Here is a 13,811-nt window from a genome sequence, read left to right on the forward strand (position 1 = left end):
TTTTCCTGGGCACAGCATGAGAGCTGGGGAGCTCTCATTGACAGTTATTTATAATTAGATGATATTTTAAAATAGCATCCAAGTAAACACGCTCTATCCTCTCATTATACATCCCAAGTCCTAAAGGGACACTATGCCACTTTGTGTTGCACAGCAGTGATCCCTGCTTGAACTTGGGGCATCTTGGATAAGCTCCCAATTAAAAATAAAGTAGCCCAAACGCAGGAGCTGCTCAAGCATGGTTTTCTTTGGCTTTCAGAGAACTCACCATTACAATTTAATTTGTCTCTCATCTTTCTTGCAGCCTGGGTTAAGGATGAAATAAAAACAGCTGGAAATGAACAGAATTTCGGCTCTGCTGTGAAGTGGGGTTGTCACCTGGCTGCTTGCCCAGTGGCCTGGTCCACCTCCCCATGCCCTCACAGTCCGAACGGGCACTAATGGACTGTGCACACACGGCACCCGTTTGCTGGAGCTACCACTGCCTCTGCATTTCAGCTTCATCCACCCAGCAGAAGGCATCCCTTCTGCTCAACCTGGAAAAATTCAAGTAGCACTAATAAGTGGGTAATGCCTCTTCAAACGTGGGCTGACTGCATACATGGACAGAAGTATGGATGTTCAACTCTAATTAGGCACCTCTTTGGTCTGGTTACATCTTGGAACAGTATCTGAGTAATATGGGAATGCTAACAGGAGGAACACAATCAAAGCAGCCCCTACGCCTTTTCTGAACAAAAACAGTCTTAATCCTGCATGCAATTTATTTCCATTGTTTCAGAGAAATCTACACTTTAAGGCATAAAAAGAATGGCTTTGCTTTTATTGAAACATAAGGGACAAGTGAATAACAGCTCTTTGATAACCTTTCTAACACCTTAAGAAGGCACACACAAAAACCCCCCAAAAAACCCCATTCCTGTGGAAAGGAAGGCTTCTACTTTTGGTAAGCAGCATGCAGAACACAGAGTGAACAAAGAAAGCCCATCATGCCTCACTCTCCCCTTGAGGGCACATTTATCTTTGCCCACAGGCAATTTGGTCTTAAGATATTTTGTTATACATTGACAGGAATCCAAATGATATTTGACATTGCAACCCATAAGACATGCAAAAGGAAAACCTTCTCCTCCAGCTTGCTCTACATTTGGCTGCAGTGCTGCTACAGCTTTGCTGCTGGTCTGCAGCCACATCCTGAGTGCAGGGGCTGCAGCAACACGTCTGTGTAACTACATTTTGTATTTTGAGCCCTCTCACCTCTCTGAGTCACACATGTGCTGTTTCTATATTTTCTTGCTATGAGTTTTCTGCTTTACATTCAGAGATTAAGACAGGGGGAAAAAAAAAAGAGAAATTAACTAAGTGCAACTCAGGTAAGATCTCAGCTTAACTCTATGCGTGTGCGTGTGGCCCCTTCAAAAAGGAAATGGGGCAGTTTGTCCTTTGAATAAATAGAAGCCTAAACAAAAAAGTATTAAGAAAGAAGCAAGATAATCAAATGTTTTAGAAGCCAGTTTTCAGCAAGGTTATACACCTAAGATTGTCCTTTTGGCTCATCGCATTATATCACAAACGGACAAGGATTACTATTATTCTTACAAGTACACAGCATCCCCACTCATTTTCTAGGTCAAGCAAGCAATCAGTGTGGGCTGAGAAAAGGAAGCATTACATGCAAAACCTATCAATTCACATTTGAGTCCTGCCAGCAAAACTCCCTTCATTGAAGTTATACAAAACATCACGTCAACAGCAAAGTGTAGGACTCCACAGGGGGAGATCCCACATTTTCTGCCCTGATATCAGCCACCCCTCTGAAGCAGGGAAGGAATTGCAGCTCCTTCTAACAGCAGTGAGCTGCAATTCCAGCTTCTGCTCCCAGTAACCAGAAACACTGAAGTCTCTAGAAATGCCTAAAGTAACTTCCCCTGCTTGCTTTCTCACTTCTGGTAGCACATATGAAGCTATCCCTCCTGGAACACGCACAGCCGAACACCACACTGCTCCATTCTGCCACTGCTGGACAGTACTGGGGGTTTTACCTGACAGCGACCCTGCAGATAACCTTGCAACACCTCCTGGAAGCCCACAAGTGCAGGACAGCAGCCTGGGGGATGGAACAAACGACAGAGACTGGAGCCAAGGGTTCCTTGAACCCACCATGCCCTAAAGGGACACACTGAAAGATGCAACAGGAAAGCTGGACAAGAAGAGGCACTTATGCACAGATCTCCTTTTTCCTCCCCCTCCTTAAAGTTTCCTTCATTTTTCCACCCCAATATTCCCTCCTTCATCTCCAGAATGGTGAGGTACCAAGAAGCAACAAGAATAGCATTCAGTGGGGCAAATAAGCAAAACTGCCAGTTGGAACCACCACAACAGAAAAGCTGCAAACTGAAAAACAAACACAGGAGAGGGGGTATCCAAGCATTTGTGGGCTACTTGGAAATAGTTCCTGGAAGTTAGTAACTTGAATATTTAGACTGCATAGCTCTTACAAACCCAGCTGCAAGGCAAACATGCTCTGCTTCAGTCTGGCTCACGCAGTGCTCCCCAACAGCCCTGGCAGCACAACACCGAGTCAGGAGCAGCTCTGAAATGACAGCTTATGGTACACACAGGGACCTTCCTCCACCTGGGTCAGTCTTGGGCACACAGCCTGTCCCTTCAGGACAGAGTGAAGGCTTATTCACTCTCTTTGGGGTGGTGAATCTCTGTTCTCTGTGCAACTAGCCCATATCCTCCTTGCAGAGCAGAACAGTGTCCCCACACAGCCTCTAGTCCAGTGTGTCACCTTTGGAAGATGCACACCCCCACACTGTATCCCAGCCAGCGGCTGGTGCTCCCCTAAACAGTAGCTGCAGTCCCCCAGCCTGTCCCTGGAAACCTGTCACCCATGGAGCCACGTCCTTACCCATGCCAGGTAGATGTTTTGCCATGAGGGCACCAAGACAGAAAGCAAAGCAGCACATGGTACATAATGGCCCATCAAAAGGGGCTTTTACTTCTTTACTCAGCTTTTCTTCCCACTCCCCCAGCTCGGACTGTAAGGAGAAATGCCCCAACTTCCTTGTCGCCACCACAATGTTCTCCCTACTCATTTCACAAACAGAATTGCAGCATGTTGTGTTTTATATAACATCTGAGTCACTAAGGTTCAGCCCCAATATGAAGCAATTCCAGTATCAACTTCATCAGGTTGAGCTCTTGGGCATCTTCCAGCCTGAGACCATGTTTAAATCTTTATTCTTGGTTCTCTTAGAAGCCCAGTGACATTCTCACAAACCAAGGAAACATGCACACATCCAAGTTCTCTGTGATTACAAGATTATAACACCCTGAGAGAAAAACCCCCAAACCAAAAAGGACACTTTTCAAGTAATTTTGCATTTCTTGAAGGTCTGCACTTCCAGGAAGCTCCAAGTGACCTTCCCCACTGCAACAAGATTTGCTGCTTTTCCACTCCACTGCTGAGAGCACATCAGCTCTTGCCTGGGTGTGCAGATCTGCAGTCCCTGGCACAGGACTCCCCCCTGCCCCCCAAACACATAGCTCTGGCAGCTATTGCTCAGCACTTCACATCTTCATCGTGGCTTGATCCACTCAGCTTGCATTTTGTAGTCTCAGGAGCATCTCCCTCCACATAACAGGCAACCTGAAGGATGAGGAGGTTGGACTCCACAGCCTCCCCAGCGCCAGGAAGACCCTCCTCTCCCTCACCCCCCCTCCAGCACGCAGCACCAAGCCTGGCAGGGCAATACATCACACAGCAGCAGTACAGGAGATACTGAGACACAGCAGCTATTCTCCTTGGTGCAAAGCCTCAGCCAAGCACACAGGTGCCCTGGCAAAGATGTGATTTATTAGTTTTATGCCGACTTGCACATGGCCTCAGAGACTGCAGTGCAGATGTGGCTCTGATCCCCAGCAAAGACACTCTTCAATCTGCTTATACACCTCAATTTTACATTTCTGTGCTAAGCCCTTTAGACGAGCAGACGTCGCTTACAGGTGGAGGCACAGTGAAGTTAGCTCCACAAGTTTTTCATACTGCAAATGGTATGAAAATCACAAACCACAAATGCTATGTAAAACTCTTTCCAAAGAGAAGCATCATTAAAAGCAAAAAAATTCAGACTTGAAACATTGGCTCACGGAGTTTTATGAAGGTTGGTTTTGAGTCATATGCAATCCACACTAAGATGATGAATATTTTCCTATAGGGGAGAGACTTAAGCTTCCCTAATCCAACCAACTTGTTACTCCTAATGCCAAAAGGAAATACAGCAACACCCATGCCCTTTACTTCTGACAAACCACCACTGGAACGACTGGAACACACTGCAGCTCTTCCCACAACTTCCATCAAGTCCTGTAGCACCAGACCATGCTGTCCAATATTCTCCAGCACTTCATCTTGGCATAGTTGCCTTTGCTGGGGCATTACAGGGAGTGCCAGTTCACATAATCACCGAAGCCAGGAACACCTAGTTCCAGAACAGCACTTACAGACAAAGCAGAAAACAACGAAGCCCTTCTTTCCTATGCTAGACTTATGCCATTCCTTGCAACAGCAGCTTATGATTCATTACACCACATTTAAGATTAAGAGTTTGACTAACTGTTTGAGGCACCTTAATGCCTTAGATTTTATGTATATCTTGTGCTTTATTTGGAAGTTAAATGCAATTTAAATGGGGGGGCAGGAGGTGGTGGAGAAAGAAAAACTCCCGTGGACTTAAAGTTATAGCACTTGAATTCCAGTTAAGAAAAGACTAGTGGTATTTCACCTTCAATACCTGAACTACGTAATTATCCAGGAAGTGTTCTTCCAGTTATGTGCATGAAGGCTTCACCTCACAAAGTCAAAACTTTAGAAATTGAAACAAAGAGCTAGTAGTTTCACACCTTGAATAACAGAGAAGAATACGAACATTTATTAAGCACGCAAGAAATAAGAGCAATGTAACTATTTGCCATTCTAGCAGCCCTAACACACTACCAAGGGTTCAAATTTCTGGCTAAGAACACACAATACACACTACTAAAATGGGTATGATGCTGAACTCTACCTCACTGGAAGTCCAGGGTATTCCTGGGAACAGATTTTCCTGAGGTACTGGCGTCCATCTCCAGAAAGACATGAAAATCTTCACAGGACACCATTTGGTAGATGCAGGTTTTAAATGAATTAAAAGCTTTTTCTCTAAAATGTTTCTGGAACACATCTCTGCCAGCAGGGGAAAAGGAAAAAAGCAATCCAACCAAAACAAAAACCCAGGAGCAGTGGTTAGTGGCAACCTGTTGTTTTTTTCATTCAATTGTCTTGATGGAAACAGCAGACTGCAGAGTAAAGGTAGAAAGATGAGGAAGCAAGGAGGAGATGCTACTGAGATTATTCTTTAATGGCAGAACGCACAGCATAAACAGTTTCAAAGCAGGAAGGAAAAAAAAAAAAATCAAGCCATGTGGATACAACGTATCTTGAGGATATTTGCTTTCAAATCAGACACTTTTCTGCCCCATACATAAGAACTATCACCTACCACACCTCAGTGGACAAGGTGGCCACACCTCCAGTGGGCAATCAGATCATGGGCATTGCCCAGGGTCTGAGCATATCTGAAACCTCTTTCTTGGTCCGTTCAAAAGCTTTGCCCTACTCCCACATGATGCCTTTTAAAGATTTATTCAAAAGCAGACTGCAGAGACACGCTGCACTAGCTTCTCAAAAGAAGGAGGTCATTCAAGACAATTAAAGCGCAGATAGCAGCATTCAGACCTTTAAAGAATAAGTCTCTGTGGTTTCAAAGTATTGTTCAGCTGCACAGATAACCCGCATTTGTGGAGTGACGCAATGCAAAATTTTCACTATGTACACAGCCACGCTGTTCTATTAAGTATGATGTTCTTTGATAAGATGTGAGGGTGCTTAGTTTCCAGAACTGGAATCAGCTCTACAGTAATGTGCTGAACAGAACAATAGTCCCCTGAACATGACTGGGGTAGACAGTTGTCACCATGAGAAAGTTTTGAAATGGAAGAGAAAAAGAGAACCTGAAATAAAACTAAACAAAATCCCTTTGTCCCCAGGAGCAAGAGCAGTACGAACTCACTATTCACCCATTGCTGATATGCACAGGAGTTCACCTTAGGGTAAGAAAGAAGAAAATCACCTTTTAAATCTGTTACCCATTTTACAGATTTTTCCTCTCTTTATAACCTCCAATTCTGCCATTTCATCTTACAGCACATTTACAATGGATAAGGAAGCACTTCCTTCACTGTCTCAGTGGCTCATTGAGATCCATCATCTCCCTTGCAGGAAAGTTCAGGATGTTTTCCCCACCATGCACAGTCGGGAATCGCTTCTCTCTGAGCTGAGGTCAAGTGCCACTATATTTGACCCCAACAGCACCAGGACACATTTCTTTTTTTCTTAGATATCATTGAGGGAAAAAGTAAATAAAAACAGAGGACCACATGGCCTTTTAATCCCCTAACCTTTAGTCTTTGTACACAAACTGGGAATTTCTATGAACTCTTTCAGTTCATATCCAATATATGAGTAAAAAATACCTACAAGCAAAGGCTGATCTTTACTTGTGAAAGCACAGCAATACTGTCTGGGAAAAAGGGAGTTCCACTAAGAAAAAGAATGACAGGCTCTTGGGAGTCTGAAGGGATCAGTAAGCTTACAAAAAAAAAGCTTGGCCTAAAGCTCAGCTCTATGCAAAGCAGTATTTTCCAGATATTAACCTTGACAGCATTTCTCTTTTACCCTCCAAAATTATCCATAGAAAAATAATTATCAGAAATGTAAAGCCCTGAGATCACCACGCACGACGCCATTTCTGCATTAGCAACAAGACACAGTCACAGCTTCACAGTCAGCTTTTTCTCCTGATGGTCCAAGGAGAGCTGAGCCAAGCCTCACGTGCAGCCCTGGTTCTCACAAGCCAGCGATGCTCACCTCTTGCCCTGTTTCAACAACCACACTGTGATAAGATCTCTTTCTGCTGCGGGTTCCCAGAGCAAAATCTTTTCCCCACTTCACCCACCCACAAGTCTCTCACTGGGGTGGGATTCAACTGTGACAATGCAAATCAGGACTAGGGGGCGGAAGGGGGGGAGGACAGGAAAAACACAGCACAAAGCTCATTCCTCTCTTGCTCTTCAAGTCCTGCTTCTTTTCATCTGAAAGAGCCCACTCAGTGAATTCCACAGCATGAGATCAAGTCCATGCATTTTCTCTGGAAGGGTGTTTAGCTCTCTTTTAGCATTTTGTATTTGAATTATCATCTAGAAATATTTAAGCTTTTATGGAGGTTGGAAAAAAGACCCATATAATACCCATTTGCTTCCTTCAAGAGTGACAGGTTTGGGTTTTCTTGGTCTATTTGTTCAATTAATACAACAATATTGACCAGCAAAACAATAAAACACATGAACACATTGAAACAAACAAAATTTGATGTATGACTTAACAGCATCCAAAAGCATAACCTGAAAACACCACCAGTCTTAAAATTTAAAAAAAAAAAACAAAAAAACCCAAAAACTTGAAAAGTTTTTCAGATTTTCAAACTCTGGACCACCTCCCCGCCAGAAGTTGACATATTTATCATTTCTGATGGATAAGGCAGGCATGAATGCCTAACTAATTCCAACTATATCTTGATGTAACAAAAGACTACTTCCTCCCATACCATCAAGAAAAACCCTCCCTTCTTAGCAGAGGACCAAATTTAGTGCACATAAATATTTCATAACTTCATCCTGTCAAGAAATCAAACTGAATTACTTAAGGGCAATTTTCCAGGAGCTGCACATCCAAGCTCGAAGAATAAAACTGAACTGATCATATCCATTCTTCTGCTTCATACTGAAAGGCCAGAAGGTGAAGCAACAGTGAAAAACTGGAGATCTTGTGTGGGTGTCATCTAAACACATTATCCACCAAGTGCTACACTCCATTAAGAAATGCAGAAACAACACAGTAAGACTGGCATCTTCTGAAGAAAATACAACTCCAGCTTTACAATCCTCTCCTACACCCTGGTCTGCCAGAAGAAACAAATTCTGACTTTCACAAAACCTCACGGAAACTGAAACAACAGCCAAGAAACAGCTTGCTGCTACAGACAGAGGCCAACCACAGAATCAAAAGGTGACTGAAGACAGACATCTACAGGTGGTTCGATTTCCAACAGCATGAAACACATGCAGCTTCCACTGACCTGGAGAGGAATTCAGCACCTGAAGAAGACGTGAGGTCATTTCTGTGCAAACAAACCCTGACCCAAAGATAAGAAGCACACCTGATAAAACTGGCACAAGACACTACTTTGCTAACAGAGGTAGTCTTAAACCTCCTAATCACTGGATGATACAGATTTGGATTCAACTCTGCATTTATTTTCTTCAGTGTTGCATCAAGAAATTCTCTGACAGAGCTCCACTTGTTAACTTTGCAAGACAAGAACAGGGATGCAGAGCAACCACCCCACAACAGCCTGTGCTCCAGTCAATTCCACAAGCATTGCACATTCCCAACTTTCCTCCTTTAGAAGGCTATGCAGTGATTCATGGTTGCTTTCTCTTACTGCAAGATAACCTCCTTTGGAAGAAGGAAAAGCATTATCTTTGTATCCCTGAGACGATGGCGTCTGTGTTCTTTATAAAATATTGATTTGTCTGCCATCTGTAGTGCACAAAGTTAAAAGTACGTGCATTTGAGTAGGCAAAACCAGACCCACGAGCCTGGGTCTGGGCAGATCTAAACCAGCTCCAACCTGAAGCCCTTCACACAGAGCTCTACCTGAGCCTGCCTCCTGGCAGGGCTTAGTGCAGGGCTGAACCACTACTGCAGGACACCTACACCAACAGCTGCCTCATGTCTGGCCATCTCAGGGCATGGGCAGAAGAGCTCAGGACTGTCTGTTTACATCCACCTGCCTGTGCATATGCTCTGAAGTGTGGCACATGGGACAAAAAAGCCTTTGCACAAAAACCACAACATCTTTGTCTCCCCAACAATTATGGCATACTCCCATCAACAGCTCCAGCACAAGAGTCCCCCCAAAAAGCCCCAACAACTGCTTGCTTCAAAAACCATAATCTTTCTCTACCCACAAAGCTTTTTCAGGTGCCTTCCAACGAAGAAAGACAAGAGGAGCAGGGAGATTGGGAGGTATAACACACAGAGAGGGAAATTAATAAATCATCAATATATACGTCCTGTTAAAGCCTGAATCAGTGCCAGGAGCCTCAAGTAAGTTGACGGCCTTAAGTGCAGTGACTGGAGGCCATCTTAGCTGTTCCTAGTGACAGAAGGTGTTACCACGAGGAGCTCCTTAACACACCAGCTTTGCCACTCTCACAGGACAACATACATTCGACAGTATGATGAACAGGCAGATGCAGTTATAAAAGCAAAATAAGCTTTTCTTTAATATGCTCCTGAGTGCCAGCTCTGAGGAAGCACTACGAGTGAAAGGAAAAATACTGCACAATCCAGGGGCAAAGTCAAAAATCATCACTGCATTATGGAAACTGCAGTTAAGTAATAAAACAGCCTTGGTCTTGACCTGTACACTGAGGAGTAACAGAGGACAATGCCTGTGCTCATTTTTAACTTTTCAAATCAATACAAAACTTGATAAATCAAGAACCGCTCTATTATGTCATAAGAGTATATGGTGACTTCATAAGCTAATGAATTTAAAAGCCTAGAATTTTTTTCCAATTTGTGAGTTATCTTCTGCATTCCTTTAGGGAGCTGGACAGTTTTCATGGAGCTACCAAGCAATGCACATATACATTATTACAAAGCAGTTATCTGAGCTTTTATAAAAGATTTCCCATATTTCCCTAGTTCTCTGTGCCAACACATTACTTTCCAAGACATGGACTTAGGAAAGGTAAAACGCTGCTATCATAGCTGTTCTGTCGGACCCGATTCATATTTCCTGGAGTAAACAAAAAGCTGCAGACTTGGAAACGGCAGGTGAGCACCCAAGTGAACTGTAATAAAAAGTTATCTGGAGACTGTAAAGGCTTCTGACGTTATTCTTTTTTTTTACAGGTCCGTGGCTTTCTTAGGGAATTGTAACACTAGGGATTTAGCCCACTTGGCTATTTAGTAGCCCTTCTTATTTGGCCTTGTTGCAGCATCACTTCACCAAAACACCGGCTCTCCAGTGCTGAAAATGCCCTTCCACGCTTAATTTGGGAATGCGAAGACCTCTCTGAGTGGGGCAGGCTGCTGACAGCAAACAGGCTCCACCGAGCTGCCCTCCGCACACACGGAGGGGGCACGGGGGCACTCTACCCAGATATTTTGGTGCAAAGCAGCGCGCGGACCCCGCGGCGAGCCGGAGCCTTGCACCGAGCCCCGGCAGCGGCAGATGCCAATTCAAGGACCGCGGGAGAGCGCTCCCGGGAGCCGCGGGAGGCACGGGGCGCTCCCGGGACTGTGTCCGGCAGCCCGCCCGCAGCCCGGCGCCCGCCCGGCCCCGCTCCCCGCCCCACGCACCGCTGTCCAGCCGGGCGATCTGGGGCAGCCGGTAGGTGCTGACGAGCAGGTCCAGGGGCACGGCCACCGCGCTCCACTTCACGTCCTTGAGGTTGCAGCCCAGCGGCGGGCCGGGGTCCATCTTCCCGGCCCGGGAGGGGAGGGAGCCAGACAAGCAGCGCCGGCGGGGTGCTCCCACCCGGCGGGGCGGCTGCCAGCGGGGCGGGCGGCGGGAGCGAGGGAGGCAGGGAGCGCGGCTCGCTCCGCGCCAGGCGCCCGGGACACGCGGGGCTAGGCAGAGAGGGAGGCCCGCCGGGCGCCCGCTGCTGCTGCTGCTGCTGCTGCTGCTCCTGCTGCTGCTGCCGCTGCTGCCGCTCCCGCCGCCCCCCGGGACCGGCTGGGGCCGCCCGCCGCCGCCGCCGCCGCGCCTGGCCCAGGAAGCGCCATCCCAGCACTGACTAATCAACAGGGTGCGAGCAACGCCTGCGCAGCTGCCGCTCCTCCCCGCGCCGAAAAGGAAAGTGCCGGGCTGCCCGCCCGCCCGCCCGGCGCGGAGAGCCGGAGCCAGAGCCAGAGCCAGAGCCAGAGCCAGAGCCAGAGCCAGAGCCAGAGCCAGAGCCAGAGCCGCCCAGCCCGTCCCTCTCACTCCACCCTCCGACCGCTCGCCCGACGTGCAGCCCGCACTTGGGCTATGTAGCTCTTATTTTAGTTTTCACCTGTGCGTCATGTATATGCGTGTGAATTCATGTATACAGGCTAGTGCACAGAAGTCACTGTTACTGCACACGCAGGTATTACATATATTGCGTAGTCAAAGGTCTCCAGACCATGGGAACATTTGTAGTCATTCGCTCTTCAAAGTGGCTTATGTGATAAAATCTTATATGATCCTCATAAGATATTTTACTTAATGTTACATTTTATTTTATACATTTTGATCTCCAGGCTGCCAGAGTGCAGAAACTCTGGGAAATTAAACCAGAAAAACTAACTGCTGGGTGGTTGCACTGTACTGTGCTCAAGTTTATTTTGTTCACTTCTGTGTCAAACCCGTTTATTTTATTGCACTAAACTTGGCTACATTTAAGCCTTCACTGTTGACTAGAGACATAAAAGTGCCTTACAGTGATTAGCAAAACGACTGACAACAACCACAGCCAAAAATTCTCTCCAGGTTCCCGCTTCCCCATCTATCCTTGAGACTGCTGGGGATGGCAGAGCTCAGGGAAGAGCTGTGGTACCAGGAGCCCTCCTGCTGCTCACCCTTCCTCGTGGCCTGGGTGAAGGGCCAGACGCTGCTGCGTGCCTTTGTCACTGCTGGTGCCACAGCACTGCCAGCACGAGGAGGGCTGAGACAGACACGCTCTTGTTCTGCTCTGCTGCAAGCAGAGACTGCGACTTTATCCATGGTCTCCACGATGAAAAAAAGACCGTGGAAACTAGTCGACATACAAGATTACAGAAAACCCAAGTTATCTTGCTTTAAGTGGATCTAGGTTGGCTTGAAGCTCATCCTGCTGGGGGTCCATGCTTTAGCTGTACAGTATGGTGCAGGGTTTTCCCAACACGGTGAAAAAACATCATTCTCTACACTCTGTCATGCTGCTTGTTAGATCCTACCTACCAGAAAAGTTAGCTTTAAATTTTTTTTAAATTTAGCTTGAAAAGATACTTCTTTACGAAGTAGTTTCCCTTTTACCAAGTTCACCAAATGCTTTTCAACAACTTCAGTGAATTAAGCTACTGAAGTGCAAAGTAGTATCACAGAGTGGATCAGGCGGGGAAGCACCACATTGGGTCATCTGGTCCAACCTCCCTGCTCAAGCAGGGTCATCCCAGAGCACATGGCACAGGATTGCATCCAGACAGTGCTAGAATATGGAGAGAGGGAGTCTCCACAACTTCTTTGGGCAATCTGTTCCAGTCCACGGTCACTGCACAGTAAAGTTCTTCCTCACATTCAGAAGGAACTTTCTGTGCCTCAGTTTCTGCCTATTGCCTCTTGTCCTATTGCTTGGCATCACTGAGGAGAGCCTGGCTCCATCCTCTTGACACCCTCCCTCCCTTTAGGTACTTATAAACATTGATAAAGTCCCCTCAGTTGTCTCTTCTCAAGGCTGAGCAGGCCCAGCTCACTCAGCCTGTCCTCATAACAGAGATGCTCCAGTCCCTTCATCACCTTTGTTGTCCTCCCCTGGACCATCTCCAGGAGCTCCATGTCTCTCTTGTACTGAGAACTGGACACAGCACAGAACTGGACACAGCACCCCAGGTGTGCCTCACTAGGGCTGAGTAGAGGAGTAGGATCACTACCCTTGACCTGCTGGCAGTGCTGTTCCTAATGCTTCCAGGACACCATTGGCCTTCCTGGCCACCAGGGCACCCTGCTGGCTCAGGGACAGCTCATTGTCCACCAGGACCCCCAGGTCCTCCTCCGCAGAGCTGCTTCCCAGCAGGTCAGCCCCCAGCCTGTGCTGGTGCCTGGGGTTATTCCTCCCCAGGTGCAGGACCCTGCAGTTGCCCTTACTGAATCTCAGACAGTTCTCTGCCCATCTCTCCCATCTGTCAAAATCCTTCTGAAGGGCTGCACAGGCTCTGGGGTATCGGCCACTCCTCACAGCTTTGTGTTGTCAGTGAACTTGAGCGCTGTTGCTAAGAGCACTACTGCTGAAATATGGAAAGCATGGCTTTAGCTCATTCAGGCTTGATGAGGTTTCCAGGTGCAGTATGTAAAGCAAAGCAGATCAGATCAGACTGAGATTCACCAGGACTTGAAGCACTAGTCTGTCAGGAATTGTTCTTAAACACTATCTTGAGTACCATTAATTCCAGGATAGATACCATCTCACAGCATACGCTTCTCTCAGACATCACGCACTTCTACTGTCTGGGAAGAAAAGCATCTTTCACACAGAAATAGTTACTGTTGATTTTTCTTCAAACATCTTTTCATTCTTCTGTATTTGATGTCCTACAGCCTTTAAGTCTGCCTTCCTGTAACTGTGTTTGTGTTCTCATCAACCAGTGAGAACCCAGCCCACCCTTAATCGTTTTACTGGAACAACGTGCATTTAAAAAAAATGTAACTTCTAGATACTATCTAAATTTCATTCAGTTGTCTCCAGGCAGAGATGTCATAATGCTCACATAATGCTCACTAGTATTTAAATGGCTTGCTCTTGCTCTTGGAGTCACTTTGTTATGTGTCCTAACTGTACTACAGCTCCACCTCCTTGGAATACATTCTAATATTATATAAATGGCATTCAAATCACCAGCACATAGCAGAAATTTG

The 13,811-nt window shown here is 46.4% G+C and overlaps 1 protein-coding gene across 1 annotated transcript in view; it reads right to left on the reverse strand.

Moving 5' to 3' along the window:
• The window catches only part of GAREM1 (GRB2 associated regulator of MAPK1 subtype 1), a 102,295-nt gene extending 91,398 nt beyond the window's left edge, over nucleotides 1-10,897 (reverse strand). The window contains exon 1 of the mRNA XM_039548894.1: nucleotides 10,538-10,897. Coding sequence (XP_039404828.1) covers nucleotides 10,538-10,658 — 121 coding nt within the window. The 5' untranslated portion in view covers nucleotides 10,659-10,897. The remainder of the gene's footprint in view (nucleotides 1-10,537) is intronic.
• Between the last annotated feature and the right edge of the window lie 2,914 nt (nucleotides 10,898-13,811).

Source organism: Corvus cornix, chromosome 2, assembly GCF_000738735.6.
Source record: "Corvus cornix cornix isolate S_Up_H32 chromosome 2, ASM73873v5, whole genome shotgun sequence".
NCBI classification, from domain to species: domain Eukaryota; kingdom Metazoa; phylum Chordata; class Aves; order Passeriformes; family Corvidae; genus Corvus; species Corvus cornix.